At 37.0% G+C, this 22,982-nt stretch overlaps 1 protein-coding gene across 1 annotated transcript in view; it reads right to left on the bottom strand.

Moving 5' to 3' along the window:
• Positions 1 to 6,278: 6,278 nt before the first annotated feature.
• The window catches only part of LOC125921248 (phospholipid scramblase 1-like), a 30,973-nt gene continuing 14,269 nt past the window's right edge, over positions 6,279 to 22,982 (bottom strand). Inside the window, exons 5-9 of the mRNA XM_049628691.1 lie at positions 21,850 to 21,892; positions 18,736 to 18,956; positions 17,097 to 17,258; positions 9,867 to 10,028; positions 6,279 to 7,246 (exon numbers count right to left, since the gene is read on the bottom strand). Coding sequence (XP_049484648.1) covers positions 7,208 to 7,246; positions 9,867 to 10,028; positions 17,097 to 17,258; positions 18,736 to 18,956; positions 21,850 to 21,892 — 627 coding nt within the window. The 3' untranslated portion in view covers positions 6,279 to 7,207. The remainder of the gene's footprint in view (positions 7,247 to 9,866; positions 10,029 to 17,096; positions 17,259 to 18,735; positions 18,957 to 21,849; positions 21,893 to 22,982) is intronic.

The raw sequence follows: 22,982 nt of genomic DNA, 5'->3' as shown, positions 1-22,982 counted from the left end.
CTGACCCCTGGGACATCACTGCCTGCTCCTGGGGATTTGCCCTTCCTCCCCACCAGAGCACCGCCAGGTATTGAGCTACATAATTTCTGACTCTGCGGTCCCCTGTTTATAGAGTCCTAATGGTATTGAAACCCTGTCCTTTCTTCCTGTCAGTGGTTTTGGAGAACACATTTCTTGTTCAGTCCCTTGTGTGTGTTTCCATTCTTTTTCTTTCTCTCTAGCTACTTTCCAGGGGAGTGCTTTTCCTGTATTCTCCCAACGTGCTGCACTCTACCCCCACCCCCTTTCTCTGTCCTCTCTCTACAAAACAGCTCCCTACCCTCCACGGCTTCTCTCTCCCCCAGTTCACCTCTCTGCACCGCATACCTACCACATCCTGTGGCTCAAGTAATGCAGATTGTTGTATTAGTCCTCAAATCCCTAGGTGTGCAACACTTTTTGCTGCTGATCCAGCTGTATTTCAGGGATGAGAGAAAGATGAGAGCTTCCATGCTGCTCTGCCATATTGGCCCCTCCCCCCCAAATTTGACAAACTTCTAAAGTTTTATTTTGACATCCATGTTTCTTGTTACCGTGATTTAAATTGTTTGCTTCCAAAACAAAACAAATAAAAAAAATCTAAAATAGATAAAGATACCTGGTAATACTAGAGATTAATTCATTTTAACAAGACATTAAATGTCCTGCTGTGGCATGCTCTTCCCCATTGCCTGCTGTATGGTCCATGGTTAAAAGACACATATTAAAAGGCAGGGACCAAGTAAAAATAATATTCACGAGAAAATACACTGTCAAGCAAATTTGAAAGGAATTTTTGATATGAAAATATTGAGCAATTTTTCACCCATATATGGGTTAGTAGACTAGGAGAAGCCAATAAACAGATAAAAAATATCCATGCAAATGATTCTGGTAAAGGTAAGCATTACCAACCAGGAAAAAGATAACAATATATTTTATTTTTAATTTTTTTAATTATTATTTACTTGTTGAGAGAGAGGGAGAGAGCGGGGGAGGGAGAGAGAGAGAGGAAGACACAGAATCCAAAGCAGGCTCCAGGCTCCCAGCTGTCAGCCCAGAGCCCAATACAGGGCTGGAACCCATCAACCATGAGGTCATGACTTAAGCCAAAGTCAGTTGCTCAACTGACTGAGCTACCCGGGTGCCCCAAAAGTTAACAATTTATTGCTAGTAGAGTGCTTATTTATGTAAAATATAATTAGACAAAAAAATCAGTTCCAAGTGGACTAATGACCTATGAAAAACAAACCTGCAAAACAAAAGCAAACACCTCAAAAATGCAGACCATGAAAAAGAATTGATAAATACGGCTATTCAAATTTCTGCACACACACAAAAAGACATCATAAATAACCTGAAATAAAAGCCCCAATCTGGGAGAAGATATTTGCAATGCATATAGCTTATAATAGATTGGTAACTGAAGGGGCCCCTGGATGGCTCAGTTAGTTAAACTTCTGACTTCAGCTCAGGTTATGATCTCATGGTTCATGAGTTCGAGCTGGTGTCGGGCTCTGTGCTGACAGTTCAGAGCCTGGAGCCTGCTTCACATTCTGTGTCTCCCTCTCTCTCTCTCTCTGCCCCTCCCCTGCTCACACACTCTCTCTCTCTCTCTCTCTCAAAAATAAACATTAAGGGGAGCCTGGGTGTCTCAGTCGGTTAAGCGCCCTACTTCAGCTCAGGTCACGATCTCGCGGCCCGTGGGTTCGAGCCCCGCGTCGGGCTCTGGGCTGATGGCTCAGAGCCTGGAGCCTGCTTCCGATTCTGTGTCTCCCTCTCTCTCTGCCCCTCCCCCGTTCATGCTCTGTCTCTCTCTGTCTCAAAAATAAATAAAACGTTAAAAAAAAATTTTTTTTAAAATAAACATTAAAAAAAAGTAGATTGTTAACTGAAAAATAACTCCAAATCAATAAGAAAAAAGATAAGCAAACCAATAGAAACAAAAGGCTCAAGTATGTAAAAAGATAATTAATATTACAGAAAATATGAACATTCAACAAACAAATGAAAATCCGTTTGGGGCACCTGGGTGGCTCAGTCGGTTAAATGTCCCACTTCAGCTCAGGTCATGAACTCACAGTTTGTGAGTTCGAGCACTGCGTTGGGCTCTGTGCAAACAGCTTGGAGCATGGAGCCTGCTTTGGATTCTGTGTCTCCTTCTCTCTCTGCCCCTCCCCCACTTGTGCTCTGTCCCTCAAAAATAAATAAATGTAAAAAAAAATTTTTTTTTAAAAGTATGTTCAACCTCACTAGAAATCTCATAAATGCAAATTAAAACGATGAGATTCCTTATTAAAAATATCAGTTGAGGGGTGCCTGGGTGGCTCAGTCGGTTAAGCGTCCGACTTCGGCTCAGGTCACGATCTCACAGTTCGTGAGTTTGAGCCCCGTGTCGGGCTCTGTGCTGACAGCCCAGAGCCTGGAGCCTGCTTCACATTCTGTGTCTCCCTCTCTCTCTGCCCCTTCCCTGCTCTTGCTGTGTCTCTCTCTGTCTCAAAAATAAACATTAAAAAAAATTTTTTTAAATAAAAAAAAATCAGTTGAGAAAAACCGACAATATCAAGATGTGGTGGGTATGTAATGCAATAGCACTACTCATACAATACTGATAGAACAGTAGATTGGTATGACTGACTGTAGAGCAATGTTACAATATCTCATGATAATGAAAACGCTCGTACTTTTAATGTTTATTTACTTTGGGACAGAGACAGGATGTGAGTGGGTTAGGGGCAGAGAGAGAGGGAGACACAGAATCTGAAACAGGCTCCAGGCTCTGAGCTGTCAGCAGAGCCCAACGCGGGGCTCCAGCCCACAAGCTGTGAGATCATGACCTGAGCTGAAGTTGGACACTCAACTTACTGAGCCACCCAGGCGCCCCAACACTCATACTTTTAGAACAACTAATTACTATTATTAGGAATAGCCCCAGAGAACCTCTTCCATATGTATACAAGGAAGTATGCACATACATAAATATTCTGGAAGATTGATTGTAGAGGAAAGTTAGTGAATTAGGATTCTCCAGAGAAACAGAATAAGGGAGAGGAAGGGTGGAAGGGGAGGATGAGAGAGTGGGGGAAAAAAGGGATTTTAAGGAACTTGGTTCACATGATTACACAAGCTGACAAGTCCAAAATCTGTAGGGTAGTCTGACAGATCGGAGACCCAGGAAGATATGATACTGCAGTCTGAGTCTGAAAGTGCTATGCTGTCATAATTCTCTTTTCTTTGAGAGAGGGTTGATCATTTTTAATTAAGGCCTTCAACTGATTGGATGTGACCCACCAATATTATGAAGGGTAATTGGCTTTAGTCAAAGTCTATCGATTTAAATGTTAATCTCACCTAAAAAATACCATCACAGAATCATGTAGAATAATGTTTGATCAAATAGCTGAGTACCTAGGCCTAGCCAAGTTAACATAATGTCAACTATCATAGTTAACAACAACCAAAATGCCCGTCCAGAACAGAATAGGTAAATACATGGTATTATATTCATACAATAGAGTTACTCTATATAACCAAAAGAATGCATAAACCAGAGCTACAAATAACAACATTGGCAAGGTATGAAAGAAAATAGTAATGAAAAATAATTTCAGTTGCAGAAGGTATATATAGTATGCCATTTATATGCTCTTAAGACACATGAAAAGTAATATTCTATGTTCCATACACACACACACACACACACACACACACACAATGGGAAGAATAATGGCCCCACAGAAATGTCCATATTTTAAACCCAATGTTATGTTACACAGCAAGGGTGAATTAAGTTGCAGATAGAATTAAAGTTGCTAATCAAGTAACCTTAAAATAGGGACATTATCCCTGATTATCCAGGATGGTACAGTGTAATCCCCAGGGTCCTTTAAATTTGGGAGAGCAAGGCAGAATTGGAGTCAGAGATAGAAATATTGTAATGGAAGCATTTGCTGGTTTTAGATGGAAAGAAATTCTGAGTCAAGGAATCTCGGTAGCCTGTGAAGATGGAAAAGGCAAGGAGGATTCTACTCTAGTGCCTCCAGAAAGAAGGAAGCTCTTTCAGTATCAGTCTTGATTTTGATCTGGTATATGAGTCTGTTTAGGGTACTATAACAAAATATCACAGACTAGAAGTCTTAAACACAGAAATGTATTTTCTCATAGTCCTCAAGACTGGAAGTTCAAGATCAAGGTGCCAACATGATTGGTTTCAGTTGGGAGCTCTCTTTCCGACTTGTAGATGTCCCCTTTTGTGTATGTCCTCACAAGGCCTTCCCTTGGTGCGTGTGCACGAGAAGACACTAATCCAATCAGATCAGCATCCTTTATGCTCATTTAACCTTAATTACTTCCTTAGAATAATTAAGTTATATTGGTGTTAGGGTTTCAACATGATTTTTGTGGAAACACAAACATTCAATTGATGCCTACTAAGACTCATTTCAGACTTTTGACCTCCAGAACTATAAGATAGCAAATTTGTATTGTTTAAAGCCCTTGAGGTTTTTTTTCAGTGGTTCGTTATAGCAGCAATAGTAGACTAATATCGGTTTGGGATCTGGAAGTGGGGTGCTACTGCCACAAATACCTAAAAATGTAGAAGTAGTTTTAGGATTTGGAAATGGGTAGAAGCTGGAAGAATTTTGAGGAGTGTGAGAAAAAGCCAAAATTGCCTTAAGTAGATTGTTCCCAGAAATTTGGATATTAGGGACTCCACTGTCAGTACTCAGAAGGAAGTGAGGAACATGGTAGAGAAAATATGTACCATTCTAGAGAACATCTCCATAATCATGAACAGACTGATGGTAGAAATATGGATTTAAAGGCAGCAAAGGGGAGGGTTCAAATGAAAACAATAGAAACTAGAGGGAAGGGGATATTTGTTGTATTATGTCAGAAAGCTTAGCTGAACTGTATCCTACAGTAACTGTACAGTTACTGTCTTTTTTTTTTTTTTAATTTTTGAGAGAGAAAGAGAGACACAGAGCATGAGCAGAGGAGAGGGGCAGAGAGAGAGGGAGAGAATCCCAAGTAGGCTCCACACCGAATGGAGCTCAAAGTGGAGCTTGGTCCTACCACCTTGGGATCATGACCTGAGCCAAAATCAAGAGTCTGACCCTCGACCGACTGAGCCACCCAGGTACCCCAGTATAAATTACTATCTTTTTTAAAATTAGTATCTCACAGGGAATTACCTTGAGACAGTGTAATACAGTATAATACAGCAGCATAGGAATACCACAAGTTTTTACCACTGATTTTAGCAGCCGTTCATGTTTTCTTGCGGGAATCGAATTCTTATGATGAGAACTGGCAAATGGTGATTTTCTAATTCCATTATTTCTTCTACATTTTTTTTAAGTTGGCTTCTGCAAAAACTAACTTTCCTTCCTTCTTTCTCTCTTCCATTCCTTTCTTTTCTTTTTTGGAGCAGAAAAGTTCTTGGGGAGCCTTGAATCATAGTTAAAACATGCCTTCTTACTCTAGCTATTGGATTAAATGGTGATTTTTGTTTTCGTTGTCGTAGAATAATAAAGGGAGTCAAGATAAACACACTAATGAACTTGAATTATGAGGAGGACATCCCTTATTCTGCTTCTAACTGGAATCATTAGGTATCTCTACTTGTTCATTATCTTTTGACCAAAAGTTGCTGTCAGCCCTCCTCCCCAGCACCCTATCACCCATCAACTCCCCTCCCGTAAACACACCCAGACACAACAGCTCTGAGATTTCTAGCCAGTCCTGAGCTCTCTGGGAATGCCTGTGGTGCTTGATAGCTAGCTTGGAAAGCCCTCCCCTTCTGGACCTGGCACAAATAATGCCACTAGGAAACAGCGAGGCAAATCCCCTCTTTTTACCTGGGATGCTGTGTGTACCAATTCTAAACTGAACGTGAGCGTTTCGGTTACCTCTCATTGTTGGGATCCGACATGGGGGAATTATTTGGACTATAATGGCTAGTGGTGTTGTTAGGGTTCTACTGAAGATGAACAGGAATCCTTCCCCTAAGTCCTTAAATTGTGGGCTGGACATCTCCTCTCACTCAATCCAGGCTTTCTTACAAAACACAGTATGAAAATTCCTTTGTTTCGGACAGGTAGAAATCTTAGTTTATAGCCCTGGTATGAATTTATGCTTTTGCTCCTTTTAAAGGAGAATTTGTAAGGGTAGAGGTGGTAAATGTGTAAGGTTCAGAATACCATCGAAATTGACTGTTCACAGTTTGTTTAAAAACAAAAATCAAATATGCAAAGAAATATATCAATAATTTTTAATTCAGTTGTTTGATTGTTCATGTAAATAACAGACAGTTACTGTAGTTTCTACTCAGATGGAATATATACGTTCTATCTAATACCTGAGTGCTCTCCTAACTATCATGCTCTGTGAAAGACAGAATGAATACAGGAGCTAAGCATTCCACGTGTAAATCATTACTTCAAAAATTATAACAGTCCTCCAGTTCTATAATGAATTTTTAAATGTGTCCTTCTTTAGGACATGTCTTTTTCAGAAAATCATAAAAAAATCAGTAATTTATTTTCTTATCAATAATGAAAATTTTTTTATAGTAGCAGATTAGCTTACAAAAGAAGTTTAATATACTGTGACTTGCTGAACAAAAGACAAATAACGTTTTATTTTTCTTTGGTAATATGAATATTAAGTGTTAGTTTAACATAACTGTAAAGGAAACAAATTATATTCATTTTTAACTTGTTTGAACATACATTATTTGGAAAATAACATAATTGTTATGTGTGAAATAAATTGGAACCATATTTAATAAAATGCACATTTATATTTTAAAATTAATAAGGACTTAATTTGGTGTAAAATTTGAAAATAAAACAGATTGTAGTTCAGAACAATTTGCCACAGGAAGTTTCGTGATTAAATGTAAAAAATTAACATGTCCTTTCTCTAAAATACACAAGGAAAAAGAAAATGTATAAAACAAAACAAAATGCATAAAAACATTTATAGGTAAGTGATATAGAAAATAAACTCTATAATTTGAAAAGTCATCGCATATACCAGGCATCACAGTAGAATTCACAAATGCTGGAAGTCATTTCAATAAAGAAGAGAAAACCAATTAGTTTTTCCTTGACAAAGTCCCAGTAAGGAGGCAGACTTCACACTTCCTGAGGCTTTCGTTGATCCCCTACCACACTCCTTCTTTTTATTCTGTGTTTCCACTCCTTTCAAAAAACATGAAATCCTAGATAAAAACAAAAATACAGAAATGAATTTTCAGCAACAAAGCACAGATCATAAATGGTAAGGGGTCTGGTGAAACATAACATATCTGCTTAAGAGAAAAATTGACCAAATAAGTAGATCTGGGAAAAGTTGATAGCTTTAGCCTTCCAGTTTAACAGCAATTAAATCCTGTAATTCTATTCACTTATTGATTACCTGCATGCATTTACATTTAAAAAAATTTTTTTTAATGTTTGTTTTTGAGACACAGCGAGACAGAGTGCAAGTGGGGGAGGGGCAGAGAGAGCTAGAGACACAGAATCTGAAATAGGCTCCAGGCTCTGAGCTGCCAGCACAGAACCCGATGCAGGGCTCGAACCCACGAACCGTGAGATCATGACCTGAGCCAAGGTAGGATGCTCAACCGACTAAACCACCCAGGCGCCTTGCTCTGCATTCATTTAATTAATCCTCTGGTAATTTCTTTAAATTTCACTTTTTCACATGCCACTTAGAATATTCCTCTTTCAATCTTTCTTCCTTTCTCCTTCTCTAGTAATACAACTTTTCTTGAGAGCAGAATACACTGTACACATTTCAGATTTTTTTTAGAATGACAGCCATCTTAGAGGTAGCAGGCATCTTAGAGTTTTTGGGCCCAGTTTTATGATTTCTCCCGCAAACTGGTCCACCACGGTTTCTCCCAACTATCTCACTACATCAGTGTCTAACCAGACCCACTTCCCTATGATTTGCATCAAGTCCTATGGATTTTCTCTCATGTCTATCATTTTCCCTTATCTGTTCACAAAGAAAAAATTGAATTCTTATCACCATTCACTTGCAATCGCACTATTGCAATTTTACCTCTCGTCAATTCACTTCTCATCTAGGCACCAGGATTTATCTTCCTAATAAAATAACGCTTTTATTTATACCTAGTTTAAAACCAACCAAATAATTGTCAGTATCTTCCCAACAAGAAGTTGTCCAATATTTAGAAGTCCTTTAGAAGAGGCCCAATCTACCCCATAGTCATTTTCTGATAACCCCACCACAAATCCCAATCCCATTTTTCACCTATCCAAACACCCTGGACTAACCTCTCTTCCCTTCGCACACCAGATCTTTAGTGATGGTATATTTACCTTTGGTCAAATGGTTCCCTATGGTTAAGTTTTGATTTTACTTTTCATGTGAAATAAACAGTGAAAACACAATTTTTAAACAGAACTGTGGTTCTATTTTTAATTTATACAGAAAATATTGAGTCTATCCCCAATGAGATAGAATAGCAAAATAAAATCCCAAAGGCCACTCATCCAGCTTCAATAATTAGTTAACATAACCTATCTTGGTTCATTAATTACTCCATCCCCTAGATCCCCCTGCCCTCACTCTCTTTATTTAAAAGTAAATCTTTGATATCATACCATTTTATACTGAAACACACTTCAGTGTGAACCCGTAAAAATTTGGACTCTTGTTTTTATATAAGCCCAATATCATTAGGATATCTTGAAAAAAACAATAATCCATTAAAATATCATCAAGTAGCCAATGTTCAGATTTCTCTTAAGTCCTTCTAAATGTTTTTTCAAATGGTTTTTTCAAATGGTTTGTTCAAATCAGTAAATATGAGCTATAAATTACATTGAGTTGATGCCTCTTAAGTCTCTCTCTTATTATGTTATTTTTATCTTTTTATTTTCCCAACATTTGTTTGTTGAAATAACTGGATCCTTTTTCCGTATATTCTCTCACTTTCCACTTTTTGGGGATTGCATTCCCAATGTCAGTGTTTAAGATACTCATCGAGTGGCTCTAAAGCTTCCTTGCATATTGGAATCACCTGTCAGATCTAAACAGATTGCAGGCCTGATCCCACTTGCTGAGATTTTGATTTACTATCTGGATGTAGTCTTGACCTAGGGAGTTTGGAAGCCATTCAGGTGTTTCTATTATGCAGCTAGGGTTGGAAACCATTGTGAGCCCTTGAACTTGGCTGCATATGGAGCCACCTGGGGAGCTATACAAACTTCTAATTCTGAGCTTCTAGTTTAGTTAAATTGGGCTATGGCCTGATACTTGTTTTTTGTTTGTCTGTTTGTTTTGTTTTTTTGTCTTTTTTTTAAGTTTCCTAGCTGATTTGATGTGAAGGTAAGTTCGGAATCACTGCTCTGTCGCACATAATTCCTCTCAAATGGCAGTTCCCTCTAATGGCTTGACTAGTTATTTACTTTTTGCAGTTTACACTCCTGTAGTAGATGATTTAATCAATCAGGAGGAAATCTTGTTTTCCTGAGTCTATTCCATGTAAGCCCAGGTTCAAGCCAAGTTTCTTTTCCAATGCACTGATTTCAACTTTTAAATAAAATTCCAAAGACCGAGGCCCTTCCTTATCACATGAGGTCCGTTTGTTATCATATGAAATTGCATAGACTCTCTAGAGAAACTAGTTACCTGTGAACCCAGAGTACCAGGAGAAAATGAAATTTAAGGGCTTGAATTAAATGGTGCCTCTTTGAATAAAGCCTATAAACTTAACAAGGTCATTTAAAAATGTACAGTTTACCAAACCATTTCAGAATGGTACTAGAGAAACCACCTAAACCCAAGATTATTACGGATAGACTCACAATGAGGAAACATGCACCAAGCATTACAGCTTTCATTTTCACATCAAGGTCTAAAGGGAACTGGATACCAAAGTTATCAGCATCTGTAAATGCCTCTCTCACAAAACCAGTCCACTGCTTGGAAATCTTGCCAACTATAGTTTCTTCATCAAGAGATTTAATCTAAAATGGGAAAAAAAAAAGATTCTTAAAGAATTCTAGAAAAATGAAAACAAACTACCATAAAAGTTGAAATAAAATGAAATACTCTATTAAAATTACTTACTTAAATTCATACTTAACTATGAACATTGTATCACTCATTACATATATATGGATTCCTGAATCTACTTTTACATGCATGAAAAACACCTTTGCTGTAGAGAACTTACATGAAAGTAGTTCTGCTTAAATATTTAACATTTCCTATTCTACATTATGATAGGTAGCAATAAATGAATTGATCTAAAACAAAATTTAGGCAGGAAAAGACACAGATATAAAATGTTTCTTAGATGAAATTTCTAGAAGCCATCAGGAAGGTACTAAACTAATCCCCCATGTTACTTTTGTTGTAAGAGAAGCACAGAGAGTTTACATAGGCTGAGCATTTAAATGTGAGGGAGGGTTCATCGCCACCATCAGCAGGAAAATGTGAAATGCATAGATCCTGGAAAAGAGGACTGGCAGTTTTGAGTAAAGGAAAAGTTAAGTAACCAATAAGTAACTTGATGGGATGCCCCGGGTCAAGGGATAGGTTAAGACTGGACAGTGGGGTGGATGGACAGTGAACAACAAGAAGGATACAAGATAAAAAGAGCTCTGAAGTAAAGTTGTTCTAATTTTACAATTCTGCCTGAGGAAAGCCCAGGGCCACCGTAAAGAGTTGAACAGATTGTAGCTGGATAAATGGACCTCACCAAGTTGGCATGTGGGCGGATGAACGGAGCCCACACTCACCATGGCGTGTACATGGAGAGTTCTGTGAAACCAGAGGGGGAAATGTCCTTTTCAAATATGCACAAGGAACCACAAGTGTTAGCAACACCCACTGAAGCTCTAGTTCAGGTTGAGAACAGGAAAACAAATGTGGGGAAACTAAAAACAGTTGACTCATTTTATTTTGGTGTGGGTAGATGGGTTCTTTAAGATTTGAAACAAACATCTAATATGATAACTGTGATAAACTGTGATAAACTGTGATTACCGCTCAGCAAATATTCATGCACTACCCTCCCCCCGACAACTGTAGGCCCAGTATATATCCCTGCACACTGATAGTTAGGCTTGGCCATGTGACTTGCTTAACCAATGGAATGTTAGCAGATGTGACAAGAGAAGAGGGCTTCAACGTGGCTAAATGGTTTGGCTTGGCTCTTGCTCCCCAGTGATCAGCCACTAGAAATGCATGATCCAGGTAGCTGCATTTGCTACAGCTGCAGAATGAATATATCTGGTATAGACCTGAGGCCAATTTCCAGCCCAAATCAGAGCCAACTAGCAGAGTTGGATGGAGTCCCTAAGACAAAGTTGCCCTGCAGGTCCATAAGCATGAAAATACATACCACTGTTTTAAGCCACAGAGCTTTAGGGGTTATTTGTCATGCAACACTATTGTGGCTCAACAGACTAACAGAAATCCCTCTTGCCTACCTGTTGTATACACTACTAACTGTCATCAGCATTTGAAGCTATAATGAAACCTTACATGTATTGTTAAATTTAATTTCTCAAGTGTTTTTTAAATGAAATATACAAAAGATAAAATAGCAACCATCACAGTCCTGCCACTGGACTTAACTAATATTGACATTTCTCCTTTATATTCCTAGAGCAAGAAATTTAAAAGTTTACATAAGAAGTAGAACATATAATTTTTTTATGAAAAGGCTCAGAAATGGGAATGATTTACAAATGAAAAGTCAATAGGATCAGATAATTTTTACCTAAATTTAGATATTTAAAAATGGAAAATCTATATAATGAAATGGCTGCAACTTCTCAAAATAACGAACTAGTATTATATACCTATGAAGCAAAACTTGATAGAGGTATTCTAAAAATAGATCTATAGGTTCATCTTATAAATATAAATGCAAAAAATTCAAATTGAACAGTAGCACATAGACCTCAGGTAAGTATCAAAAGAATATACTATAATAAATTGTATAATACTAGAAAATCATAGATTTCAAAACTTAGTGTATCAGACACTGAAAAAGTATTTTATTTACTTGCTAATTAAGCATTTATAGAATATTTAGTATATGTATAACATACAAATGCTTTATAAGTATTAGGTAATTTTTTTCTTCATATCTTTATAAGATACATATATTATTAAACAGTTTTCATATGAAAAAACTGAGGCAGACAGAGGTCAAGGAATTTGTCCAAGTTCACACTGATAAGAAGACATGGGGAGGTTTTCAAACCCAGACACTCTGTTTCAGAGTCTGTAGTCAAGACCATTGTGATACCCTGCTTTTAGAAAGTTAAGTATCAATTCTTAATAAAAATCTAGGTCAGGGTGAGCAAACAATGGTCAGTGGGACAAATCTAGCCTGCCCACTGTTTTTGTAAAAAGCTGTATTAGGACATAGTTATACACAGTATTCATGTATCATCTGTGATTATCTTCATGCTACAATGGCAGATTTGAATAGTTGCACACAATTACCATATGGCCCATAAAGTCTAAAATGTTTTCTATCTCTTATTTTAAAAAGTTTGCAGATTCCTGATCTAGGTAAATAGTAATAGAAAATCACTATGAAAAACAGTAGCCAATGTCTTTCTAAATTATGAAACATTTGCTATTTCAATTGAAGTCATCAGCTTGATAGGTATTCACACAATTGGCATTATTATTCAGTTTTGCTGTGAAGTAGATTGGAAAAGAAAAGGAGCTAATTGGTAAATATGAGAAGAGCAAAAATGATTTCATTTACTCTGTGATTTTGTATCTAGAAAAATCAAGTGTAAATAAGCAAAAATGCTTCTTTTTTTTAATTAAAAAAAAACTTAGTGTTTTATTTATTTTTGAGAGAGAGATAGAGTATGAGCGGAAAGGGGCAGAGAGAGAGAGGGAGACACAGAATCCAAAGCAGGCTCCAGGCTCTGAGCCTGATGTGGGACTCGAACTTGTGAACCACAAGATGGTGACTTGACTGACTGAGCCACCCAGGCACCTGAGCAAAAATGTTTCTTGAAGTTAAATATGAGAATCCAATCAGAAGACTGGATAAAAGGTAAACAAAAAAAGTAGTCTTTTTTAATATTAACAACAAGAACCTAACATATACATTCCTGCTTAGTAGTGATAATGCCTATAAATTACTTAGGAAAATGTTAACATAAAAAAAAGACGGAAGTTTGGGCACCTGGGTGGCTCAGTCGGTTAAGCATCAGACTTCAGCTCAGGTCATGATCACCTTGGGCTCTGTGCTGACAACTCACAGCCTGGAGCCTGCTTCGGATTCTATGTTTCCCTCTCTCTCTGTCCCTCCCCTGCTCACACTGTCTCTCTCTCAAAAATAAACATTAAAAAAATTTTTTAAAAAAGGGTAAAGTTCTATATAAAGAAACCCATATGATCTTATGAAGAATATAAAATTAGATATGAATGAATAAAAAGACCTAACACTTCTGGGATGAGAGAGGTTTAGCATCAAATATGCTAATTAAAAAAAACTGAATACAAATTTAATATAATAGTAGGATTCTATCTTCTGAAAAATTGCCTTACTATTCATAGGAAAGGAAAAATCTGATAATAGCAAAAACCTATGATAAAGAAGAATAACAAGTGGCTGTTTGGCTAGGACTAGATATATAATGCAGCATTAAGTTACCATAATTGAATCATAAGGCACTTGAAGGAACAGATAATAAGATCAATGAAACAGAGACAAATCTAAAATACATCCCATTACTTGTGGGAATTTAATGTAATGTATTTCAATTCAGTAAGGAATGAATACTTTACTTAATAAATCATGGTGACATAGTTCTCTAGTCACCTGAAAGAAAAAAATGTTCAATCTTGTATAAATACAATTAACTCTTTATGAGTTAAAGATTTAAGTATAAAAAGATTTAAAAGAGGGATAAATAAAATAGAAAGTTGGGGGTAACTTCATAATCAAGACAGGAGAATCAGAAGATACTAAAATAGATATATGTGACTATATGTGACATAAAATAAATAAATGTATATAATAAGTTCCACAAAGAAAGGGTTGATTTGTGGAAACTAAGATCAGAAGACAGATGCAGGATCAATGTCTTCAACACACAAATTACATTTATTAATTGATAAGAAAAAAGTAAACAACCCAGTAAAAATACAGGCAATGGATATGAATAGACAATTCAAAGAGAACAAACACAAATAGCCAGTAAAATGTTCATAATCCCTAATTGTCAGGGAATTACATATTTGAGATAACCTTCCCCCCCTCCCACTTGATGATTTTAGATTTCCTTTTTAGTCTAAGTTTACATTTTATCTAAGTTGTCTCTGGGTGTCATTTCTTTTTCTTACCCATAACTCCTTGCACTTTTTGATTCTGAAAATCCATGGCATCTAGTCTACAGAATTCGTATCCATTTATCTCTTTGGATATCATCTCAGTACATTTTCTGTATTCTTTTTCTGTGACTCCTCTTTGGCATATGCAAGAGTAGTTTATTCTAGCTTTCACATACGTTCAATTTTTTTTGGTCCCTTCAAAAATTTTTTTGTTTTAATTTATTTTTGAGAGGGGCAAGGGGCAGAGAGAGAGAGAGGGAGGCAGAGAATCAGAGCAGAGAGGAGAGAGGGAGAGAGCCTGATGTGGGGTTCGAACTCACTAACCCACTAACCATGAGATCATGACCTGAGCCAAAGTTGAATGCTTAACCAACTGAGCCACCCAGTCTCCCCATCCCTTCAAATTTTTATCTTTTCACCTCTCCTATTTATTTTCCTCCTATAGATTGTCCAGTTCATTAATTCCCTCTTCACCTGTATCTAATTTTCAGCTCAACCTTCCCAATGAGGTTTCATCCATGAGTGTTCTTATTTATGGAATTTCTATTTGGTTTGTTTTCAGATTCTCCTGTCCTTTTTAAAAATAATCTCCTTCTTCTCAGTTATTGGAATAATATTACATCAGAATCCTCTCCAAATTTTCTTTCATGCTCAATTGACATCAAATCCATGAATCAGTTTCCCCTTGGTACACTTGTGAAATGTCTCTTAATTATTTCTTCCTTTAGCATGGCTCCTGCTCCTGCTGTGTTCAGGCCATTACCTCTTTCCTACTCTAAGTATCCATGACATTAACACTATGATGGAGTCCATGTTCCATAGTGGCTCCTCATACTGATAATTCCTGCTTTCAAACTTTCCATTACCTAGCTTATAGAAAATGATTCAAGGGACTATTTTCTCAATCCCCTCAAAGATGTTACATAGTTAATGCCACCCTAGATGCACAGGAGAGTAGTTAATTTATTATATGTAACAGATGGTTTAAGGCATCCACTGAGAAGGGCTGCTGGTTAGTTTCTAAATTCCTTAGCATTAAATATAAAAGTTTCACAGTCCAGCTTGATTTGTTGCACCAGTATTTTCACTTACTTTCTACAAATATGTCAGCAAAAATTCTGTAATATTCCCTGAAAGAAAAATTACCTCTCAGTCCTCTGGCTCATTCATAGGAATGATAACCCCTACATAGAGAACTATTGTTATACAAAAACCTATAAAGTCTTTACACATGCATGGTATATATCCCCCCTACACTATGTATATGGTTTTGTAAGAGTCTTCATAAAGTCTCTACTGTATCACATGTGTTTCCTCAAAACTGCCAGTCTCTCTCATTCTATTCTGAAGTCAGTAAAGGGAAGGATTCACTTTTATACAAGTAGGGTCTAACAGAGGAATTGAAAATCATATGACTAGGGAAGCCAGGCAGATAATATAAAAGAATGAAGCTGGACAGTGGCAAACTTTCAGAAGCCAGGGGACAGTGGCAGATTTCATATATCTTATCACAAAGGGGCAGCCCTCCTCAGTTTTAGATTTTTGCCCCTCTTGTGGAAAAATGTTGGTGTAGCTTAACATATTTTGATTTTCCATGAGAATCACGAGAGCAAGATTAAATTATAAAAATCTCCCTATTAAAAATTTTTTTTTAACCTTTATTTATTTTTGAATCAGAGACAGAGCATGAACAGGGGAGGGTCAGAGAGAGGGAGACACAGAATCTGAAACAGGCTCCAGGCTCTGAGCTGTCAGCACAGAGCCTGACGTGGGGCTCGAACTCACGGACCACAAGATCATGACCTGAGCCGAAATTGGCCGCTTAACTGACTGAACCACCCAGGCGCCCCAAAAATCTCCCTATTTTTAAACATTTGCAACTACATTAATTTGGGCTACAAGGCTAGGACATCTATTGGACAACTGCTGTAACGAAATTCCTCCATGTAATAGATACATAGATTATCATGTGGTTTATAGTGATCTAATTTAATAAAAGGAGAAGGAAAGACATAATTGGGAAGTATGTTTTACACTATCTTTCTTAAAACTCTCTCTGTATCGTGAGCATTTTGTAGGAACTCAAAGATGTCAGAACTTCTGAAGAAGGGTCTAGAGCACTGGAAACCTGTATTTCAGACTAGGGAAGGATTCATATGCTTTGGCACTCAGATCTAGATGACAAGGTTAGCATTTTTTTTTAATGTTTATTTATTTTTGAGAGACAGAGTGTGAACAGGGAAGATGCAGAGAGAGAGGGAGACACAGAATCCGAAGCAGGCTCCAGGCTCTGAGCTGTCAGCCCAGAGCCTGATGTGGGGCTCAAACTCACACACAGTGAGCTCATGACCTGAGCTGAGGTTGGATGCCCAACCAACTGAGCCACCCAGGCGCCCCACAAGGTTAACATTTTATCTTAAATGCATAACATATGGAGCCTGCATATAGAAACTACCATGGTCAAATGTTGGATGTTTTGCATATATTTATTTATTTGACTAAGAAGCTCTGCTTCTCTTTTTTCCATTTAGTATAGTCAACACTGATGCGTAATCAGAGCAAAAATCACCTCTCTGACCAAAGTTAAATATATAAGCACACTGACTTCCTCTTGAAATATCAGGATACACAAATTTAATGTATTTATAACATCCTCCCAAATTATATTATTCTTATATGAGGAAAGCAAGACCTATAAATGTTATCACATCTCTTACCTCAAAATCAACATCTGCACAACAGCTGCACACGACACATGGACCAATAATTTTTAGTACATCCTCTCTCCTCTCATTTTGAATTGTAAACCTTGGCAGGCATGGATGCCAGGTCTGAGTAACATAACCTACAGGTACACCAGGAGGAGCATGGACTTCAATCTACAAAGGCAAAAGAATATATATAAATCATAATAATTATGATGCCTGGTAATAACTCATTTATTGAATACTTTCTAAGTGTCAGACACTGTTTAAAGCACCACTTAATTCATAACACATCCCTGCAGGGTTGGTACTATCATCCCTATGTATAGAGAAAGGAACTGAGGAAGAGAAGTTAATGAACCTGTATCAAGATTCCCAACTACAAAGTGGAAAAGATGAGATACAAACTTGAGGAGGCTACACGTATAGCCTCCACTCCTAAGCTTTGCTTTACTGGTCTCGTACATTTTTAATCTCCCCATTTATGAAAAATGTCCAAATTGTTAAGGAACTCTTTTCTTAAACTTTAAAAAAGAATGGTGGTTTAGATGTAGGAACATGCGTCTGATCGGTGGTGCAATTTTCAAATATGAATAGCAATGGCGCCAAAATGGAAAGAAAATGAGGCTTGGAGTCTTGGCTCTGCTACTAGGGAGGTGACCTTGAAAGGGCCTCAGTGTGCTCATCAGTAAATGATGACTTCCTAGGTTGGTTTTTTACCATCAAATAGTATAATACGTGTTAATGTACTATTTATACTGTAGAGCATATTCCATCAATTTCTCAGTATTTCCTCAGAGATTCCTATGGATAAATATTACTCTATCTAACCTAAAGGACATGGAGAAAAAAATAATTCAGTATGAACAACTTCGATTATCTTCTTAAAATAGGTACAGAATTAGACTTCAAATATTCATGTGCTTGTCACTCTGTCTTTCACGCTGGCACAGCTACCTGTATGGAATGACTGAGAGACCCCAGCAGAGCTGGTCTCAAGCCAATGGGGACACAAGCAAAATCCCACATCCCTGTAAAGTCTCTGTGCCTCGGCATCTCCCTTGAGATCCACATTCTCCATCACTGGGCTGCCAAGTAATATGAAACAGACACTTGGTCTTTCTGGAGCTAGGTACTCACAACTAGTATACGCCCCTTATAGGTGACTCAAATGCATTAACTTTTTTAGGGATTCATAAAAACACAGGCATTGGTATTTTTCAGGGAGGGCTCCTCCTAAGTTAGTTTCTTACGTAGGTTGGCCAACATTGTGAGATGAACACACTTAAGATATTTTGGGATATTTTTCTATAGTGTCCTTGCTTTGGCTTTGGCCAGGCCTTTCATGTTCATTTTAGGTAAGGGACTTGTCCAAGGTGCCCTACCTTCTCAACTCTCCATGAAGATCAACAAGACTGGTCTCTGAGATCTCTGATCACAACCCCATGAGACACACTACTCATGCAACATGGGGCTAACTGCTCAATTGTTTTTCACCTGCCTTTCTTCTTGAACAATTCACTTTCAAGTATAAACCAAGACCTTATGGACCAACTGTCCTTTAAATCTCTTTTGATTACGTAAGTTCAATGAGAGGGTAAAAATTCTTTCTGAACTACTTTACAAATCACTCTGGTAATTGCTCACGGACCTCCTGAAGGCAGCAAGGGCAACAACAGCTGTCACACCTTAGTGGTCTCTCCAGAGTTATAACTTCTTGGCCCATATTATCAATAATCCTCATGGTAAAAGGCCGAGAAGCCCCACAGCAATTCCGGGTACAGCAGTCTGTATCCTCTACTGCAAAGTAAATCTTCTGTCCAAAGCTGTTCTTAATTTCATATTTGTTATTAGTTTCAAAACCTGTTATGACTAAAAACATAAAAGAGGGAACCATTATGACCATTATATAAAAAGAATTTGGATCTATCCTAAGATCCTACAATATGTAGTTACACCATTTTTGGATTATACTTCTAGTAAAACAGGGAGAAAGAAAAGGAAAGGTGTTTAGCGATGATCTAGACAGAGGAAGAAAGGGAAAGGGAAAGGAGAGTTTATTAAGGAATAGAAATTAAGCATCTGTATGTGAAACATGGGAAAAAAAACAACTCACATGTTCCTAACTGCATAGACTTCTTCCAGAAAGACAGACTGCTCCTAAGGGATGGAGCAATGCTGTAGATGATAATAGTTGTGCTAGGCGTATGAACAAAATATCCATCTGTTTGCTATAGTTTTCTTACATTCAGTTATGTAGGGGAATATGAGATGGTTGCTATGTTTATCCTCTATGATATATTTTATCAAATTAATTGGTTTGAGATTATATATTTATGTATACACACACACCCTATGCATGGCTTATCTTTTTTTGCACTGTATGAGGGAAAGTGATGAGAGAGCTTGCTCTTAATGCATACATGTAGGAAGGGAGAGGGTGAAAATGGAAGGTAAATTAGAACATCACATTGGGCCCAGAGGACCCTTGTTTAGCTTAGCGGTAGTTGTTCAGAAGTGGGAGATGAATATTCGACAAGGGGAAGAGGTGCTTGGCAACCAAGGTTGCCACTCACAGGATGTCTAGACCAGTGGCAGCCTAAGTGAGCTCTGTACCTCAGAGGGGGCTAATGTCTTCACAGGGAAACAGAAGTATGCTGGATGCGGACGCTCAAGTGGTATCTTACCAATGGGCTTCCCATACAGAACCACACATTGCAAACCTCTCCTTGCTTAGAGCCAGGAAGGAACAATTAATGGTCTTGCTTGTCTATAATTCTTGTTAACATGGGTCATAGCAGGTCAGAAGCCACGAAAATAACGATTAGAAGATATACAGAGAGACAAAAATCACTCTCTCATATCTGAGTGATTGACTTTTAGTCAGATAGAGATATCCTTCATAAATTCCATCATCTTGACCTCCCTTCAGTCCCTTTGCTCTGGCTCAGACAGGCTCTGGACTCTTCCTTTGTAAAAAACACCCTTGACCTGCCAATTAAATGTTATGCGAGAAAAAAAATAAACTGATTCATAACATGGAATTCAATTATCTAAGTGTTTTACTAAGTAGCTTAATCTCAAAATTCTTCAGCTTGTTCATCTATGAAATGAGATCAATGAGTTTATACAATCTCTAAGTTACTCAAAAAATGAGAATAAAACAAAAGAATTCTATGGCTATCATTGTTTATAAAGTTCTGAAATGGGAACTATTTAAGTGCCTGTCATAGACTCAGATGCTAAAAATAAACGGATTAATCTTCATCGCTCTTTAAATTTTTGTTTAGTTTTGAGAGAGAGAGGGAGGGTGCATGCATGCAAGACTGGGGGAGGGGCAGAGAGAGAGGAGAGAGAGAAGTCCAAGCAGGTTCTGCACTGTCAGTGCAAAGCCCAATGTGGGGCTCGAATTCACTGTGAGATCATGACCTGAGCAGAGATCAAGAGTCCAATGCTTAATGGAATGAACCACCCAGAGGCTCCTAAGCTTTATATCTCTTTATACTGTCATAATGTTACAATACACACTTTCATTGAGACAAGAAAACAGGACAATTAAAGACATCTCTTAAAAAAGAGAAGAATTAGTAACTACTAAATTTGGAGCTTACTTTATTTACATTTCATGATTAACACATACAAATTTCACAAATATATATAAAACTAACACATTTAAAAACTATAAATGGAGTGCTATATAATGTACAGTATCTGTTTTGTTTTGATGTCATAACCTCAAAAACAAATTTCTTAAGATAAAGCATTACAAAATTCAGGGCACAAGTTATCAAACAACAAAGAACTCCTTTCTAGAGAAAGCTTAGTATATACACAGTAGCAAAACAAGAACATTATAAGTATCTAACAATGTGCATTATAAGCAATTTAAATAAAACAGGCAACAACTGTATATTCTAACCAAATCTATTACTCTGCTTTTACAATTCATGTTATATTTCTACCAGCAGAAAGGGATTTTGCAGAGAGGTGAAGAAGGACTTAACAGATATATTCTAAAAACTAGCCAAATATTCATTAGACTCTTTATATCTAGAAGAAAGACACAGGTTCATGAATCCATCCAGTTCTCTTTCCCCTGGCAAGAGTCCTGAAACATCTAACAGCTTAAGTTTATCTTGCATCTCAGGAGTGCTGTACCCAAGGAGATATTTATTGAGGTTAGGTCCCATTCACAGGAGCAGGAGTGCTGTTCTAAGAAGCCAAGCCTCCAGGCTTGCTGGTCAGCATCCTCCAACACTCCAACAGAATCCTTGCAAACCCAAGGCAGGAATACAATTTTCCAAAATATACCCATCCAAACTGAAGAAGTTTACTTGCTTTAGAAATGTACTGAGGTAACTGAACTACTGCATGTGACTCTGTGTCAATCTCAAAAACATCACAGACTGGGGAAAAAACAGCTGAAGTGATGAAAGACATGTAAAATGACAGAATCACTGGAGTGATTTCTAAAGAGCAGGGGGAGCAAAAGTAAGTTTTGTTTGGTTTCCTTCTAAGGTAAGGTCTGTATCATGAGGACAGATTGTCAGAGTAACAGTATTTTACTAGTTGACTCCTAATTTCCAGAAATGAGCTACTGATAATTGTCATCATTTTGTTATCATGAAGAAGAGAGACATTTGTAAGCAACCAGATTTAACTGTTCCACATCAGTGAAAGCATTACATTTGTGGTTGTTGATATGCGTTTATCTGCATAAATATCTTCTCTTTCTAGAAATATGATCAATACAATGAATACATACCTTCCAGAAGCTCAATTTGCTGATGAACCAGTATCTGATCTATCTATTATAGTAAAAAAAAAAAAAAAAAAAAAAAAAAAAAAAAGCTGTAAGTATATTTCCATGTTTTCTATGCCAACTAAATTAACAATAGTGTTTTTATATTTTAAGAAATGCACATAATCACTTATCAATATTTATCAATATTTAATAATATAACTTTATACCTAAAAAAGTATAAAATTAAAGTCAATATATCTTTAATTGAAAATCTATTGAATGTGTTCACTATTAACGTGGGTAAATCCAGGTCAAATAAAACTGACTTACTCTGGAATCCCTCTAAAAATTAAAAAAAAAAAGTTCCTTCTTGAAAAGGCTTAAGAGATATTAAGATTCTTTATTCATTTAAAGAGCTTCTGTCCAAATCTAAAAAAAATTTAGAAGTGTGCTTGATATCCTTTGGAGCAGGTAATAATTTCCTCTATATATTTTGTAAGGTCTTGATTTAAAAAAAATGTTTAAGGTATTTCTTGGAAAATGTATGAACTACTAAGAGTTCTTACAATACTTGCTGCCCAAGTGCATTGTGGGAAACTAAATTAGTACAGAGAGTACAAGAGAGATAATTCATTTACTGAAAACTGGATGGTTACCACAGGGATACTTGTTTATAGATTAGACATATAGAATTTCATATTCCTATTCTACCTACCAGATTTCTAACACTAAACAAATACTAGCCCTCACATCGCTGGGATATGGTATCATGCAGTACATTATAATCCAGGATTTTTTCCCCCTTACTGATGGCATTAATAAAATTGGTTCTTTCAAAGCACAAAGCATCATAAAATACACTTTCATTAATTATAATAAAAAAGTGACTCATGTTATACACAAAATATGAACTTTTTTTTTTTTTTTTGGTACCACTATTGACACTCAACACTAAATTTAGTTTAATGTTTCTTTCCACCTCCTTGGATGTTATTTGGTGTTGGGATTAAAGAGAGTGAAATCCAGAACCAAGATTACAGTAGCAAAAAGTCATTCCCTCTTCCTTAGTGTTTTGACTATATAATTTCTCTGGACCTCAGGTTCCTCTTCTGTAAAATGATGGTAATTAATAGTACCTATATTATAGGTTTCTA

The sequence above is a fragment of the Panthera uncia genome, chromosome C2 (genome assembly GCF_023721935.1).
Source record: "Panthera uncia isolate 11264 chromosome C2, Puncia_PCG_1.0, whole genome shotgun sequence".
NCBI classification, from domain to species: domain Eukaryota; kingdom Metazoa; phylum Chordata; class Mammalia; order Carnivora; family Felidae; genus Panthera; species Panthera uncia.
The sequence above is the reverse complement of the archived record's forward strand: the minus strand, read 5'-3'. Positions and strand labels throughout refer to the sequence as shown.